General features: G+C 41.1%; 1 protein-coding gene across 2 annotated transcripts in view; it reads right to left on the bottom strand.

Annotated features, from left to right (window-relative positions):
- Positions 1–16,466, bottom strand: part of LOC121534131 (insulin receptor-like) — a 206,675-nt gene extending 190,209 nt beyond the window's left edge. For both annotated transcript variants that reach the window (XM_041840613.2, XM_041840612.2), the window contains exon 1: positions 15,336–16,466. In XM_041840613.2, the coding sequence (XP_041696547.2) occupies positions 15,336–15,414 (79 nt within the window). In that variant the 5' untranslated portion in view covers positions 15,415–16,466. The remainder of the gene's footprint in view (positions 1–15,335) is intronic.
- Between the last annotated feature and the right edge of the window lie 857 nt (positions 16,467–17,323).

The raw sequence follows: 17,323 nt of genomic DNA on the forward strand, positions 1-17,323 counted from the left end.
CTTAGTTATCACTTTTGCCTTATGGCAAGGTGCTCCATCATGCTGGAAAAGGCATTGGTCGTCATCAAACTGTTCTTGGATGGTTGGGAGAAGTTGGGACAAAGTGTTTTCCTGATGCCCCAAACAATCGGAAAGGGGATTCATCAGAGAAAATGACTTTACCCCAGTCCTCAGCAGTCCAATCCCTGTACCTTTTGCAGAATATCAGTCTGTCCCTGATGTTTTTCCTGGAGAGAAGTGGCTTCTTTGCTGCCCTTCTTGACACCAGGCCATCCTCCAAATGTCTTCGCTTCACTGTGCGTGCAGATGCACTCACACCTGCCTGCTGCTATTCCTGAGCAAGCTCTGCACTGGTGGTGCCCCGATCCCGCAGCTGAATCAACTTTAGGAGACGGTCCTGGCGCTTGCTGGACTTTCTTGGGCGCCCTGACGCCTTCTTCACAACAATTGAACCTCTCTCCTTGTCATGAGAATTTCTCTCTCTAATTCAACCTAAGCTTGAATCATTACCAGGGGTTGTAAGGCTCTGGTTTTAATCATAAATGATTCAAGGTCCACAACCAGCAAGAATGATCTGTATTTTTATTCATGGAGAGCTCTGCCGCCAAAACCCATACATACAGTTGTATACCCCTTGACACACAAAGGCACTTTGCTCCGCCCACCTTTAGGAGGCTTTTTTTAACCCGTTTTCTCAGTCCCCTTCACCCTGGAATGTTTAGTCCCGCCCCCCTCTGTTAGTGGGTTGCCACTACATTATAACTCTTAACACCGTTCACACATTTATACTGTATTTGGGGTGAAATCCTTTAGTCATTATTCTTAAAATACAAATTAATCTAACACTCCTTGAAGTTCATGATGATCCGATAAATGGTTGATTTAGGTGCAATCTTACTAGCAGCAATATCCTTGTCTGTGAAGCCCTTTTTGTGCAAAGCAATGATGACGGCACGTGTTTCCTTGCAGGTAACCATGGTTAACAGAGGAAGAACAATGATTTAAAGCACCACCCTCCTATTAATGCTTCCAGTCTGTTATTCTAACTCAATCAGCATGTCAGAGTGATCTCCAGCCTTGTCCTTGTCAACACTCTCACCTGTGATAACGAGAGAATCACTGACATGATGGCAGCTGGTCCTTTTGTGGCACGGCTGAAATGCAGTGGAAATGTTTTTGGGGGATTGTTCATTTTCATGGCAAAGAGGGACTTTGCAATTAATCTGATCACTCGTCATGACATTCTGGAGTATATGCAAATTGCCATCATCAAAACTGAGGCAGCAGACTTTGTGAAAATTTGTATTTGTGTCATTCTCAAAAACTTTCGACCACGACTGTACATGATTCCATATGTGTTATTTCATAGTTTTGATGTCTTCACTATTATTCTACAATGTAAAAAATATATAGTAACAATTAAGAAAAACCCTTGAATGAGTAGGTGTTTCCAAACTTTTGACTGGTACTGTATTTATAAATACATAATCCATGTGTACGTGTGTGTATAGTGTATTGCTATCGTGTGTTTGTATGCATGTGTCTATGTTTGTGTTGCTTGTGCAGTTAAGGGCGGGGATGACTTTATAAACTACTGCAGGGCTGGCACGCAGGTGACCCCAAATCAATTAGCATACCTGTGTTCTTCTCTACATGGAGCAACCCACCAATGAGAAAGTGAGGAGGGACATCCAGTTGAGGCATGTGTAAACCTAGTGTGTGTAATGTTGACATGTTCACCTCCCGAAGGATCTGCGCTTTAAATAATCTGAAAATCAGCACTGTGTCTGTTCTGCTTTCTAGAATGACATCACTTTATTTAACTATTTCTATTAAAAAGGGAAACTGAACATCAAGTAGAGCTAGTTTGTTATTGTCAAAACTACTCCTCCTATGCAAATAACTTCAGTTGAAGTGTACAGGCAGGGGCACACATGTATGGATATTATCTTCAGTTGAGTTGGTTAAATAACAGGCCAAAATCCTGGGTACTTCAGACCATAAAAATGTAAGAATATAAAAACCAAAATTTAGGATAGATTCTTCCTCAGAATAATCTGCGATTATTTAAATTTTTATAACGACATTATGTGTTCGCATTTCAGGTTGATTTATTTCTGACCCGTCGCATTTAAACTAATCAATTAATCATTAAAGCTTAATGAAGCTATTGATTCTGAGCCATGCTCCTCCAGTCGCCTCATTTTTTAAAAAGCCACATGAACATATTTACTGAAGAAAGGAGAAACAAAAAGAAAGTAAAACAATCTAAAATGTAATTCCACCACAAAATAAAAACGAATTGCCGTCCCCCCTCTTAACCCTGTTGAAAGGTTTATTGGCAGAATAAACTGGAGTATCATACAGATTTTTTATGGCCGAGCACTTGATGGTCTGGGTGAGCCGGTGTCGAGGAATATACATCACTGTAGCAGGACACTGACAGAGAAACGGGGTGAGGAGGGTGTATGGGAGAGGCGGGTAGAGAGCCATGTGTTTATCTAATTACAATACCGTCAGAGAAATAGGCTACATAGATAAGGCCCTATAAAATCTGAGTTTCGGAGAACACGGAGAGAATCCAGACATTAAAACCAAATTCAACAATATTCAAAAATGTCTTAGTAGGAAATCAACTAAATGTATTGAATTTATTTTTTAAATCAATGCATTAAAATTGCCCAAGTTATTCATAAGATATTAACAAAATGCATCAGGAGCTAGGTTTCCATGTGAATATTCTAAAATCTGCATAAATGAAATATGCACATTTTCCCACCAGAGAGGTGTTTTCATCTAATTAAGTTGTTGTGGATAAAAGTCTGTGATTGATGACGTAGTGCACATAAAAATAACTTAAAGTTAAATTGGTTTCCATCGCATTTACAACTCTACTGATGGTTATCACAAAAAAAAATTGACGTTATATAGTGAATGTGCCCACTCTGGTATTGGCAGGTGCGCGCTAGCCAACAGCTTACAGATACAGTGTGGGTATAGCCTACGTGAGATTATTATGGACATTTTAAAAATTAGTCAAACGGCAGCCAAGCATCGATCATCATGTCACCAGAATAAGACCTTCGATATTTATTGGAAAGGAGCATCAAGCTCATCACATTTTACATTTTAGTCATTTAGCAGACGCTCTTATCCAGAGCGACTTACAGTTAGGCGAGTGCAGACATTTTGTTTTATATCACCGTGCACTTTCACCACCCTGTGAAGTTCATCATAACTTATTTCATCTGTAGCCTAATAAACCGCATGCTTTCCCAAGTCATAGTGGGAGGACCACACGTGTCATCACGTATCATCGCGTGATATGATGGTTATTATATCAATATTTGCGCATAAGAGTTTCCACCGCCATTTCTCACATAATACATTTTACAAAAACAAAAAAGATCCCACCTTGTCTAGCGTTCTCTCGACATTTGGAACGTTTTCCGACATATTTGCTGTTTCCATCAGGCCTGTCGAGACGGTTTTTTATCTGACGTACTTTACTCGCATACAAATGTTGGATGGAAAGCTGGTTTGGGAGTTGTATTTTCCTGCAACTTTCTGAACTGGCACAGGAATGCCCTCGTCTGCGTGCGGTACACTTTTAGCCGATGATACTAATGATAACCTTCTTCTGGTAGAGATGGAAAGGCTTTTCCAAAATCCTTCTCAGTTAAATGTTAATTACCAAGTAGACTATGCCTACCTAGCAGAATGATATCCTGGTTATTTGCATCAATCCAGCGGCCATTTTGCAATCAATTGTATTTTACTGGTGCACACTTGCATTAAAAAGGTTAACTACACCCAAAAAATCTAAAATGGCTTCTATTTTTCCCCAGGCATCAAAAGTGGTCTCCTGATGTGGGTTTAAGCATTGTTGTGGACTTAGAAAAACAACATTTGATGTTCTATTAAAAAAAGAGACAGAGCAAAAACCTGGAAAAACAAAAAATGTAAGATTCTATAGGACCCTACATACACACACAATATACGACAATACAAAAAGTAGCACACAATCACCCACAACAACCGGTTCAAATGCCGTGAGCTATTTAAGACCTGACATTTTATATTGACCTATTGGATCTCATAAACGTGGGTTCTGACTTTTACGATAAGCCTTTGTTTATTAAATCAGGAATTAAATTTACTTATTCAATGTCCTAATCAATCATTCCCTTCACAAGCATAAAAATCACAACTCAGGCAACATATCATTCTTACACAGACCATTGACACTATTTGACTTCTACAACTGCCCTAACTGTATTAATAATCAATTTGTTCATTTCGTATTTTTAAACTTCACTGCCATGATCAACCCTTCCTTTAGCCATAGAAAAGTTCCTCCTCTCCCGAGCTAAGCACGTCTGCAGCGGCACAAGCCAGTCAGAGCAGCAGTGATTAACAACAGAGTGGGCTGTGAGTCAAAGGTCCACTTTTCAGTCATATGACAGACCTCAAAATACATTTAACCCACCAGGTACAGTTACAAGGCCACACCAGTCCACAGCCCCACCACCCCAGCTTCCATGGCCCCTTCCGACAGCAGCCTTGTTTTGGCCTCAGCCTTGTCTGCCAAAAGGGCTTCCAACCCGGCTCTGCCTGATCCCTGCACTACAAGCATGGCTTAACTTGGATTTTATAGTGTGAAGTCATTGACAGTTAAAATAGGGAAGATACAAAAAGCAACAGTCACATCATATCAGATTGTTCTAGGATGGCGTAATGGGGCTGTGTGTGGGATTCCCTTTTCCAACCGCATTTCAATGCAGTGATGATGGCCTTACATTTAAAAAAAGGGCACACTTTTCTATCTAGGAATCCCCAGACTTATAATGAATGAAGGAAGGAAGGAAGGCATCAATGACACCAAGTCAGACATCACATCATATTTCCATGACAACATTATTCAAAACCAAAAGATTTGTTGTTTTTTGAAGAAAATAAGAAAATAAAAAAACTTGAGGGAAGCCAGGGAGGGAATCCATTCAATTGACAAAATAATTAAGTCAATTTTTGGGGGGGCTAAAACTTTTAGCTGGAAATCCCATTGAGACCAAGGTATTTTATGCAAGGGAGCCCTGTAATATTATGAGAGAGGTGGGGAAACCAGGCCTACACCCCACAATGAACACACAACATAAGGATGTTAGTGTTTTTCTCCTCCCAACCAACCGGTTGGTGTCAGTGGTGTACAGCTGGAGTCAAAGGGAAGTTGATGTTTTTCCTTCTCAGGGCCGATCATTAGTGGACACGGAGCGCGAGAGGAAGGTCTCGCTTTTAACACACACTCTTGCACACAAACAAGATCATACATTTTGACCACGAGAGGGGAGAGGTTGAACTGTGTAATTAGAGAGAAGACCCAAAACAAGAAACAATTAGGAAGAAGACTGAACAGTTCATTTCCATGACATATTGCCTATTTCCCCATAAAACACAGTCAGTCGAAGGACAAGGAAAGCCTTTAGTTCACAACCCCTGCGATTATTACATTATATGATCAAATCGACTCCGCGTGTGCCATCATGCGCATGTTGATTCAGTCTATCCCCACCAGACGCGTTCAGGTTCAAATACCAACTGTGAACCAACTATATTCATTTGGAGACGGGTCTAAATGGGGCTGTGGCGGACATTACATTTCGTCAGCCGGTGATTATCAAGCAAATAACTGCCGGTCTCACGGTAATTAACCGTTAATTAACATAAACACATTTAGCATCTCCTGGCTTCCACGCATAGCCTACAAGCCACTGATGCAGACCTTTGGAACATCTACATTTTAAAAAGTCTAATAAATCCATGTAATATAGCCTACACCATCACAATAAATCCATTATTTATTTTAGACAGGTCTAAAGGAACATGATATGAAGAAAACGTAGCCTATTTCAGAAGAACAGAATAGCATACTCTGAGTCGTCCTTATGTTATGCCCTGATCTGGCTATGCCATGTGGCTGTGGGCTACAATAGTTCATTTAGCAGACAAGATTTGCTTAGAATTCCGTTGCTTATTTTATAGTATGAAGAATACAACTGAACATAGCTGAATAAAATAGAAAGGATATTTTCTCCAAACGATTTGAGTGCGCACATGCGGCTATTCTGTGTTGAGTTGTTAACAAAGAAACAGGACCTCCTATATGCTCAATTTAAGAGTTATTTATGCAACTTTAGTTGTGAGACAAATGTTGGGCTATATGCTTAGATTTTTTATTCATTCTAAGGCTGCATGATGCGACTAATGATGATTTGAAAACAGTCACATGAAAAGGCATGAGCTCTGCTTTGTTTCTTATGCAGGCTGCACACACTTCATCAGTCTCTCATTCACAATTTGACAAGCACTTGATAATATTCTCACCAGGCCTTGAACATCCCGGCGGCATCCCCCTTGTGCGGCCGTGATGCCCCCTAAAAAAAATCCATAACTTGCGGCCAGTGGCCGTTGTGCCCTTGGGCCGAATATAATAATTATAATTCCCTTCTCCCGGTTGCCAATGGCCTAAGCACCTCTCACAGATATCTCAATTCTTATTAGCCAATGCCTGTCACGTGACCGGGTACTTCTCACAGGAATCTCAGCTCAGAAGTAGGCTACAAGTGAAGACAGACACGTTGAGGACGCAACTGAGCGCGTCCTTCTTATCCAATTCCGATGCGCATATTGAAGATGTTAGAAGAACTGTCCACATTTACTTTTCAGCCAAAAAGATGAGTAGGCCTACCGAACAGCAAAAGCTCTAGCCTATGTCAATCTACTATCCTCCATAGTACTAAAGTTGGCCTATTCTATTCTGTGTGAGAAAAAAATATTCCAAACATAGTCTGGGACAGTTGTGGGATCCGATAGATCCCAGATTAATACAATCACTCGCATCAAAAAAAACGTTTAAAATCAAAATCACATTTTATTTGTCACATCCACGTGTTTAGCAGATGTTATAGAGGGTGTAGCTAAATGCTTGTGCTTCTAGCGCCGACAGTGCAGTAATATCTAACAATTTCACAACATATACCCAATACACACAAATCTAGTGAGGAATGGAATTTAAGAACATATACATATAAATGGACAAGCAATGACAGAGCGGCATGGACTAAGATACAGTAGAATATTATAGAATAGAATGCAGTATATACATATGAGATGAGTAGTGCAAGATATGTAAACATTATTAAAGTGACCGTAAACATTATTAAAGTTACATTATTAAAGCAATGAGGCTGATGCAACAGATCAGAATGTTTAGCTTAAAATGTTGATAAACTATTAGGCTATTTCTTCACATTATAAGCGCAGCAATGCGCACATGGCAGTAGGCTATATGGGAGAATATTCCAAAATGCCATCAATTAGCAGGAAAACACTGTTCTCAAAAGTGACCAAAAATGCAATTATCTTCCCCAAACTTGAAACTCACGCACCGCCTATGTATACCAGTTAGGCTCTACACGGATTGTGAAGCAGATTCATGTGCTTAATTTTAAGAAGTTATTTGGCCACTTTAGTTGTGATACAAACCTTATTAAAACATATAGGCCTATGGGCTAGGCTACATGAGGTGTGCGATTATGATTTGAAAAAGTCACGCAAAAAAAAGGCGCGTGCTGTTTCTTGCCTTACTGCACATGCTGGGCATCATTCACAAGTGATAATATTGTCACCCATCAGACTATTATTGATTTAATCTTGTCTTTACAGATACTAAATAATATGTGTGTGAAATGAGTTTTGATTTAGAATGGACCATTATCATGCACCGGTCTCGGAACAGGGGCAAAATAAATACATGTAATGTCATCTATGCACTTAAATAGCGAATGGAGGATGCTTTTCCCGTGGTTCATTTTCATGCCAGCCAGGTAGACTATACTCCTTTGTAAAGCGAAGCAATGTGCTTAATATTAGGAAAGTTGAGAAATAAATATAGTAGGCCTAGCCTATAGAAAGCTGATGGGATCCTCCTCTTTTTAAGAGGGCATCAACACTCTGTTTTCTCACGCAATTTCACAGCCTATATAAATGTTGCGCAACATGAGCTCATGGGCTCTCATGAAGTGTTTGATTTGATTTTAGATTACATTTGATGTTAGAGTGATTAGAGGGACAATAGAGTACTGAGTACCAGGCAGTTAGCAAGTTTGATGGGCTACTAATGACCATCGGCAGTAGAGCACAGTTCTGGAGAAGCCTACTTGCCGTGACTAAACGGTCAAGTGGAATTTGACTGCGGTCATGACTTGTGACCGCCGGTGTGGCGGTAATACGGTCACCGCAACAGCCCTAGGTCTAAACACATGAAAAATTCATGCACATTTAGCTAGCTTGCTGTTGCTAGCTAATTTGTCCTGGGAGATAAACATTGGGTTGTTATTTTACCTGAAATGCGTATCTTTGTAGAATTTGTACACTTTGAGTCACAAAAATGGTGTGTTCTCTACTCCGACAATTAATCCACAGATAAAAAAGGGGAAACCTAGTTAGTTTTTCTCCTCATTCATTCTTCTTCTGTGGATTTTATATGGCGGTTGGCAACCACCTGAACTAGGTGGACCTCGTTCATCTGTCAATCACCCATGTGGGTATATGCTCGTAAAAACCAATGAGAAGATGGGAGATGCGGGACTAGCAGCGTGTCATATTTTAGTGCCTGGCTACGCTGACACCCGTTGACAGCCATTTGGATGAAATGACTGAATAACGTGCATGTGTACATTTATTTTGCAGCGCACGTAACGTGGGCGGTTTGGTCAGCAGGTTAGGTTATTGCCGTTTAATCTGTTGCATTTGCCCGTATTCTAATCTAACAGACTTTACGCCACACAAATTAGGCTACTTACGTAGAATCAAAAAGGTACAGTGAAAACGCAATTGTTCACACTTAAACAATGGCTTAGGCTTTCTTTCATAAACTCTATCTAAGTAAACAGAGTAACTGCATGATCACTGCTTATTTATAAGTATCTATTACACTATGTGTTTGTATAAAATAAATGTGGCAGAATGTGATCAAACAGACTGTTTTGCTACAGAAAATGACTATGTGTAGCCTATGTACAGCCACTACCCATGTTCTGGTGAGTGGCGACCATTTTGTGTGTTCCCTCCAGTGAGGCTGTCAACATCACATCGACCATGAGGAGGGCCAACAACTGAACGTGATGATTTAAGGTTTCACTTGTGAAACAGCTGAACCTCCCGTTCTCCTTCCACATCCAGCCCATAGGCTACTGTAACACGTTTACCACTGTCACAAATAATGTTTTTCACAGCTCCCATTTCCTACCACTATAAATCAGAGAAATGGACAACAAAAATATCCTGGGGCCCGATTTTTTAAAAACTTGTTTCCTAATACCCATGCATGTTCCTACATGGGTAGCCTATTCCATGTTATTCATGAACACGGAGGAGTGGGCCTAGATAGATACAGAGAGACAGGACACCCAAAGGCCAGAGAAGACAGAGAAAAAGGCCCACCTCGGAGACTCCCCGGCAAGGATCACCAATGTAGAGATCCATGGCCCGGAAGAGGTCAGCACAGCAGAGAGCCGAGCTGCATACCTCAGGCTGTGGTCCACCCCCCTCAACTGCAACAGCACCTATAAGGTGGCCCACTTCAAACACATTCCACACGCACAACATTGTGGGAAAATGTGCCTGAGGTTCCCCAAACAGGGGCCACAGAGAGGCAACAAACACAATAGAGACACTGCCTTCTGTTCCCAGAGCCAATCAAATGCCCAGTCTTTCCTTCAGCCATTCACCATAGGCGTCATTCACAGTTTAAAACCATGGGCGTCATTCACAGTTTAAAACCATAGGCGTCATTCACAGTTTAAAACCATAGGCGTCATTCACAGTTTAAAACCATGGGCGTCATTCACAGTTTAAAACCATAGACAGTTTAAAATCATTCACAGTTTAAAACCATTCACAGTTTAAAACCATGGGCGTCATTCACAGTTTAAAACCATGGGCGTCATTCACAGTTTAAAACCATGGGCGTCATTCACAGTTTAAAACCATAGGCGTCATTCACAGTTTAAAACCATAGGCGTCATTCACAGTTTAAAACCATAGGCGTCATTCACAGTTTAAAACCATAGGCGTCATTCACAGTTTAAAACCATGGGCGTCATTCACAGTTTAAAACCATGGGCGTCATTCACAGTTTAAAACCATGGGCGTCATTCACAGTTTAAAACCATAGGCGTCATTCACTGTTTAAAACCATGTTCCTTTTTAATATTATTTTTAAGGGGGATTCCCCATTTCCCATCCAAGACTATTATTAACACTCTACAAATGAATCAGACAATTTTGTGTGGTCAACTGAATACACTTAAATGAAACTCTGAGCCCAAATTCTAATTCATTGGTTGGTTCACGGAATGACAAACTTCATGGCTCTGAGGCTTGTGAGTGACGAGCCGGTCAGTCGAAGGCCCTCACAGACGCTCTCGAATATTCCCTACAGAGATTCACTCACAAGTCTGAGAAGAACAAGAAAGGGACAGGTGTTGCACAACTCGTTTTTTTCCTTAGACAGCAGCAAGAGCGAGCGGGAGACAGCGGTTGCTTCTGGGATAGAGACCCCATGATAGCGCTCCGTCTTCTCCACACATGGCTCACATCAACAGCATCATCCCGGATACCCTAGACCCACTGAATTTGTATAATCGCCCCAACAGTTCCACAGATGATGCAATCTCTATGGCACTCCACACTGCCCTTTCCCACATGGACAAAAAGGAACACCTATGTGAGAATGCTGTTCATTGACTACAGCTCAGCGTTCAACACCATAGTGCCCATAAAGCTCATCACTAAGCTAAGGACCCTGGGACTAAACACCTCCCTCTGCAACTGGATCCTGGACTTCCTGACGGGCCGCCCCCAGGTGGTAAGGGTAGGCAACAACACATTTGCCACGCTGATCCTCAACACTGGGGCTCCTCAAGGGTGCGTGCTTAGTCCCCCCCTGTACTCTCTGTTCACCCACGACTGCGTGGCCAAACATGACTCCAACACCATCATTAAGTTTGCTGACAACACAACAGTGGTAGGCCTGATCACCGACAACGATGAGACAGCCTATAGGGAGGAGGTCAGAGACCTCTCTCTCAATGTGAAAAAGACAAAAGGAGCTGATCGTGGACTACGGGAAAAGGCGGGCCGAACAGGCCCCCATTAACATCGACGGGAATGTAGTGGAGCGGGTCAAGAGTTTAGTTCCTTGGTGTCCACCAACAGCAAACTATCATGGTCCAAACACACCAAGACAGTCGTGAAGAGGACACGACAACACCTTTTCCCCCTAAGGAGACTGAAAATATTTGGCATGGGTCCCCAGATCCTCAAAAAGTTATACAGCTGCACCATCAAGAGCATCCTGACTGGTTGCATCACCGCCTGGTATGGCAACTGCTTGGCATCCAACCGCAAGGCGCTACAGAGGGTAGTGCGTAAGGCCCAGTACATCACTGGGGCCAAGCTTCCTGCCATCCAGGACCTATATACTAGGCGTGTCAGAGGAAAGGCCAAAAAATTGTCACTGACTCCAGGCACCCAAGTAATAGACTGTTCTCTCTGCTACCGCACTGCAAGCGGTACCGGAGCGCCATGTCTAGGACCAAAAGGCTCCTTAACAGCTTCTACCCCAAAGCAATAAGACTGCTGAACAATTAATCAAATGGCCACCCGGACTATTTACATTGACTATTTACATTTAGTGCCAAATATGGTAACTTCCCACAGAATTCAGTCAATCAGGAAGCAAACAGCCTTTGACATGTGCTCCACTCCCTCAGAAAGAGATAGTAGCACTCCTCCAGCAGGCCCCCTCTGCAGAGGCCTCTTTCTCTCTGCATACATGCCCTGTGTAAAATACCCAGAAATGCTCCTTTGAACTCTGCCTCTGGAGCGGTTTAAAGTGATACAACACTAATGGGAAGAGGTTTTGTCAAATAGCAGATACAACCAAACCGGAGACAGTTAGGGTAACACAGAACAGTAAAAAGAGAAGACAACGTTAGACGCACTCCTTGTCAGATGCTTTGTTGGATCAACAGAGATCCTTACTAGCCAAATGCTCAATATAACCGAAAGCATGAAACACAACAAGAATCTCACTGCCGATGGGTACTTATCACAGTGGGAGGCCGTTCCTTCTCTTGCCAGAACAAAAGCGGTACCTGCTGTGTGCCGACCCGGTAGCGTCGAACCTACCGTTTCTACTTGTAGAATCGCAATGCTCGTCAGTGGCCAACAACTTGACTTTCAGCCAATCAGAGAGCATGAACCCCCAACAAACAAACGGGGGGGGCATTTTCTCCGTACATCTACGGATGAGCCAGTCACACTTCATATGCAAAAAACACTTCCTCCAAGCTAGTTAACCACTGTAGCTAGTATTGACATTATGATTAAATCCCAATGGATTAGCTAGTTTCCATGAAACAGCTGTCCTTGTTAGCTGCAGAGTTAGATAGCTGGCTAAACATTTGGCTATGGGCTGGCACTGGCAGTATGGGATTATGGAGAATGAATTAAATAGTTTCTTTGTCATCTTGCTACGTAGTTATCTAGCTGTGGCCATCTGGCTGGTATCAACAAGGGCTTTCTACAGAATAGCAACATTAGCACAGATAGCTTATAATATAGACCATAAGCAATACGCACAGATATGCATTGCAAAACAACACTACTGCCACCTTGTGGTCCTCTGTAGCTCAGCCGGTAGAGCACGGCGCTTGTAACGCCAAGGTAGTGGGTTCGATCCCCGGGACCACCCATACACAAATGTATGCACGCATGACTGTAAGTCGCCTTGGATAAAAGCGTCTGCTAAATGGCATATTATTATTATTATTATTATTCTGGTTTGGAGTATTTTAACAAGGCTGAGTGGCTGACGACTTAAAAGGTCTTCGCTGTGTGAACACAAAAGAGATTGACTGCTAACACTCGGTTGGCAGGCAAACGTTTGACAATCCTGTGTCTGAGCTTTAAGTTCATTAAAATATAGAGAGAGACTGCGATGTGTTTACTTCATTGGGTCATCACAGGAATCCCCACTAGCTTAATGTTTACAAACTTACTCTTGTGTTCTAGAATGTTCTAAAGTGGACCTGTTATGTCTCAGCCTTTACAGAGAAGCAATCAGAGCATCATTGGAACAGGGAAACCAGACAGGCCATGTTGTATTGCGGTTTACGGTGAATTTACAGTACATGTTATTCAACAATTTAATTACACTGTTGCGCATGTCAATGAACACCTGCGTTGCTGACCGCTAAAATAGAACTTAGTTCTATTTAAGACGCTCAACCCGCCTCTCCCATCTACTCATTGGTTTTCACAAGCATACAAACCCACATGGGGTGATGAAAAATGAACAAGGAGAGATTAATCAAAGTTAACTAAATACTAACTAGGATTCTCCCATTTATCTGTGGATTAATCGTCCTAGTAGAGAAACACACAATTTTGTATGACTTCGGGTCAAAGTTCTACAAATACCCAGCAACAAAAGGACCTCCTGCATTCAAGGTAAATTAACAACCAACAACCCAATGTTCATCTCTTATGTGTTATGTATTTTAACCTGCGTGTCATGATAGACCAAATCAACATGCCAAGGCGTAACAGGTAGCTATAGAGAAATGTGCAAAGATTGTAAGTTAGATATTTTCACGAGGCTACATTTTGGGTGTCGCACAAAAATGCCACAGCCAAGACTAAAAATAGTTACTTCAGATACACTCATCTAAGAAATATTCAATTTTACTAGAAAACCAATTGGGAAAATATGTAGATTAAAAATGGTCTGGCGCCATGTCTTCATAATTCTGCATGGCTCGGAGTCATGCTAATAACATCTACTGAATGGAATGGTACATTTGAGCACCCTTATATCATGTTTTTATTTTTATTTTTTACAAACATGTATTATTATTCTGGTGACTTCAGATGCTTAAAATGAAACACTTCCAGAGAAGTTAGGAGTACAGTAAGCTATTTGCCAGCCTCTTTACATTATAAGGAGGCTAAGCTTGCCGAGTAAAGGTAGTAACCTGGTAGCTTAAATACAACAGCAACAACAGGTTTTTATCTTATTGTAATTACATAGTTGAGCAGTTTAATATATTGTTTTATTCCGCAATTCAATATTCAAACTATGCCATCTTGAGGGTGAAATCACAACGTGTCACTTGGCTACATGTCACAGATTTAAAAATGTATGCACTCACTAACTGTAAGTCGCTCTGGATAAGAGCGTCTGCTAAATGACTAAAATGTAAATTTTACATTTTAAAAAGACGTTCCAATAACACTTAACTACAGGTATGGACTAAAGCCTGAAAGACTGCATTAGAGGACAGGATTATAGTGACATAACTATATGGTATGCTGTGAGAAGTTCTTGAATCCTGAGCTAAAAACGGTTGGATCAAAACACAGGGGAAACATCCAACAGCTATGAACGCACTACAGAGACACTGGGTTCTCTATGTTTCTGCTGCAATAAAGCTAAGGGATAGAGCCTGTATCCTTTAAATGTAATGTTGTACATGCCACAATGATGTGCCTTGTTTTTCAAACAAAGTGTATCATAAAACAAGGAATACGAGATCTAGTTATACTGTAGCCGGAATCTTGTTTTGTTTCTTCCGTTTCAATAATACTCCATAGTAAACATCCTCACTCTCACAGTAATTGTCTGGCACATGGTGAGCGTGTGAATGTGAACATTATTTCAGGCATTTCTTCTGAGGGATGGGCTAATCCTCCATTTATGGAGGATTTCATGGACCTTCTTAACGTTAGCTAAATGTGTTTACATTTCCAGCTACAACGTGAGTGTGTGTAGCAAGTCGCCATGAAGGGGCCTACGCGTGCAAGCGAATTATACAATTTCCTGTTTAGATTTTCTGCTACAGACCACCCTAGTCCATTATCAGGATCTGATCTGGCCCTCGGGTTGACGCATCCATGCCAGGCCTCAATCAGATATTTTAAGAGGGGGCGTGGCCGTTGTTATTCTGTAATAACTTCGCTAACAAATATTTGAAACACCATGGGAAGCAAACTTGTCTCTTGGCAAAAAATGGCCAAACAACCATATTGTTCCAGTGGCATTGAATCCCTTTAGAGTCAAGGAAAACTCATTTAAATTAAAAACGTATTTTTCCATGGGAATAATAAACACATGGAATTCAGTGTCTAAAATGATGGTAGGATGTGTGGTGTGTAGTGAGTCACATATTAATCATTAACCAGTATTGCATGAAAAATATAGCTATACTTACTTTCTCCATTTGTTAGCCCACACTGGCATACAATGTAGGTAAAAGTAACCAAAACAACCGCTGAGGTCCCAAGCCGCATTGTGACTTCGATTGTGTTCTTATTTTGTTGTGTATCCAAAAACGTGGGGGTTGTTTTGAAGATATCCAAAGTTCGTTTAAAATGTGTTTCTAAGAAATGCAACACAAACAAGTATTCAAAAAGAGACGAGAACTAGTCCAGTTAGCCCCCCTAAAAAGGGGCCGGGGGGTCCAATTTGGTTGTAACGGTATCTTAATATCTTCTCAGCTAACTTTGGTGATTTCGGATTATCCTTGAAACAAATGACCACTAAATAACGTGATCTTGGCTTCTGGTGACACATGTGCGAATAAAAAGCTTCATTTTCCACAATTGTATGGGATAGTTCACTTTCATCTGTTTTATACAAAAGTCTTCCGATTGGAGAAAAATAAATGCCACACTGCTAGCTGAACTAGTAAGGAGGTACCAGTTGGGAAACTAGCTACGGGCTCATTCCACGATAAACGAGGTTCCAATGTTGAAATTCCATGTAATTAACTATGTGCGTTTGGTAAAACACTCAGAGACAGTATTTTCGTATAATAAAGCAATTATTTAAGATAAATGCTTGGTAATGTCGAAATATATGTGTCCTCTTTCTTCCAAAAACCCAGTTATTTCGCCAAATTTCTATCGACCCAAGAACCTAGCTAGCTAACGTTAGCTAGCTAACTAGATAGAGTTGGCTAGCTTGCTGTAATCCACAGGTCGCTGATCGAGTGGTTCATGCACCTCCAAGTATTCCACTTATTCACCGTATCACAGCAAGAACGCCTTTTAAAACGTACGAAGAAAAACATGAACACATCCCAGGAACTCCTTTGGATACGTGCAGAAAAAACGTGGATAGCTTTTTCAACGACCTTCCCCTGAACTCCTTCAGTCGCTACAGTCACGCCACTACAAAATGAAAACACCCATAAACAAAAAACGTCATACAGCGAACGTTACTTTTAGCCATTAAACAAATAATTGCCGCCGCTTCCAGCACATTGCTTCGAAGTGTGAAAAACTTCGATCCCCGTATACGGTACCTCTCTCAGGTTCCCCCCTTTTCGTCTCTTTCTGTGTCTATCCACCAGTAAACAAGTACTGCCAGTCAGCTGGGGCAGATAGGGTATGTTGGAAAACACGGAGTAGCGTTACAGCGAGAACCTCAACAAAGTGCGGATTGGAGTTTATTGCATTATACAAAGCTCATCCATGAGCCTAACAACATCCTCTTTGTGTCAACCAACCAAAATATTATTAGAATGACAAACGCAATCATTCAGAGATGATAGACAATTTAAAGTGAATGATTTAGAGTTATTTCTATTACTCCAGCCGGAGTAAAAAAATATTTTCTTAGCAATTTGTAATAAAACTAGTATCTGCCAAGTTGGCTATAAAACGACCAGATAAAATAATAGGCAGCAGATGCATCTTTAATTTATAATTGTTATCAATATTTATTCTAACTAGGATTTCCAAATTGCACAAATTAATTGTAGTTCAATTTTGTTTAAGTATAGTGTAGTTCCAAAGTAATAATGGAATGGTTTTAGCAGAGATTAGTATAAATAGCCACATCCCAACCCTGGAGGCAGGAAGGAAGCCTAGTAGCCTTTAGCTTGGTACACAACAGTACAGTCATTCAGTTTTGCATGACAAACACATCCTCATAACCCCAGCATTATCACCATAGATTTGACTACATTTTATGAGTGTGGGAGCTTGTTCATGATTAACATGGTGGTTGCATGCCTTGCATGGAGGAAGTCTTTCTCTTCTGTGGTTGTTGTTTGAGGGGAAAGGGAAGGAGTATTTTGAAACATCCAAGATCAAGTTTTGTCATCTTGGTGTTAAACCAAACCATTTGTCATGGTGGTGTTGTTCATTCAAATTGATCAATGACCAAAATGTTAAATATACATTTTTTAATAAT

The sequence above is a fragment of the Coregonus clupeaformis genome, chromosome 20 (assembly GCF_020615455.1).
Source record: "Coregonus clupeaformis isolate EN_2021a chromosome 20, ASM2061545v1, whole genome shotgun sequence".
Taxonomy (NCBI): domain Eukaryota; kingdom Metazoa; phylum Chordata; class Actinopteri; order Salmoniformes; family Salmonidae; genus Coregonus; species Coregonus clupeaformis.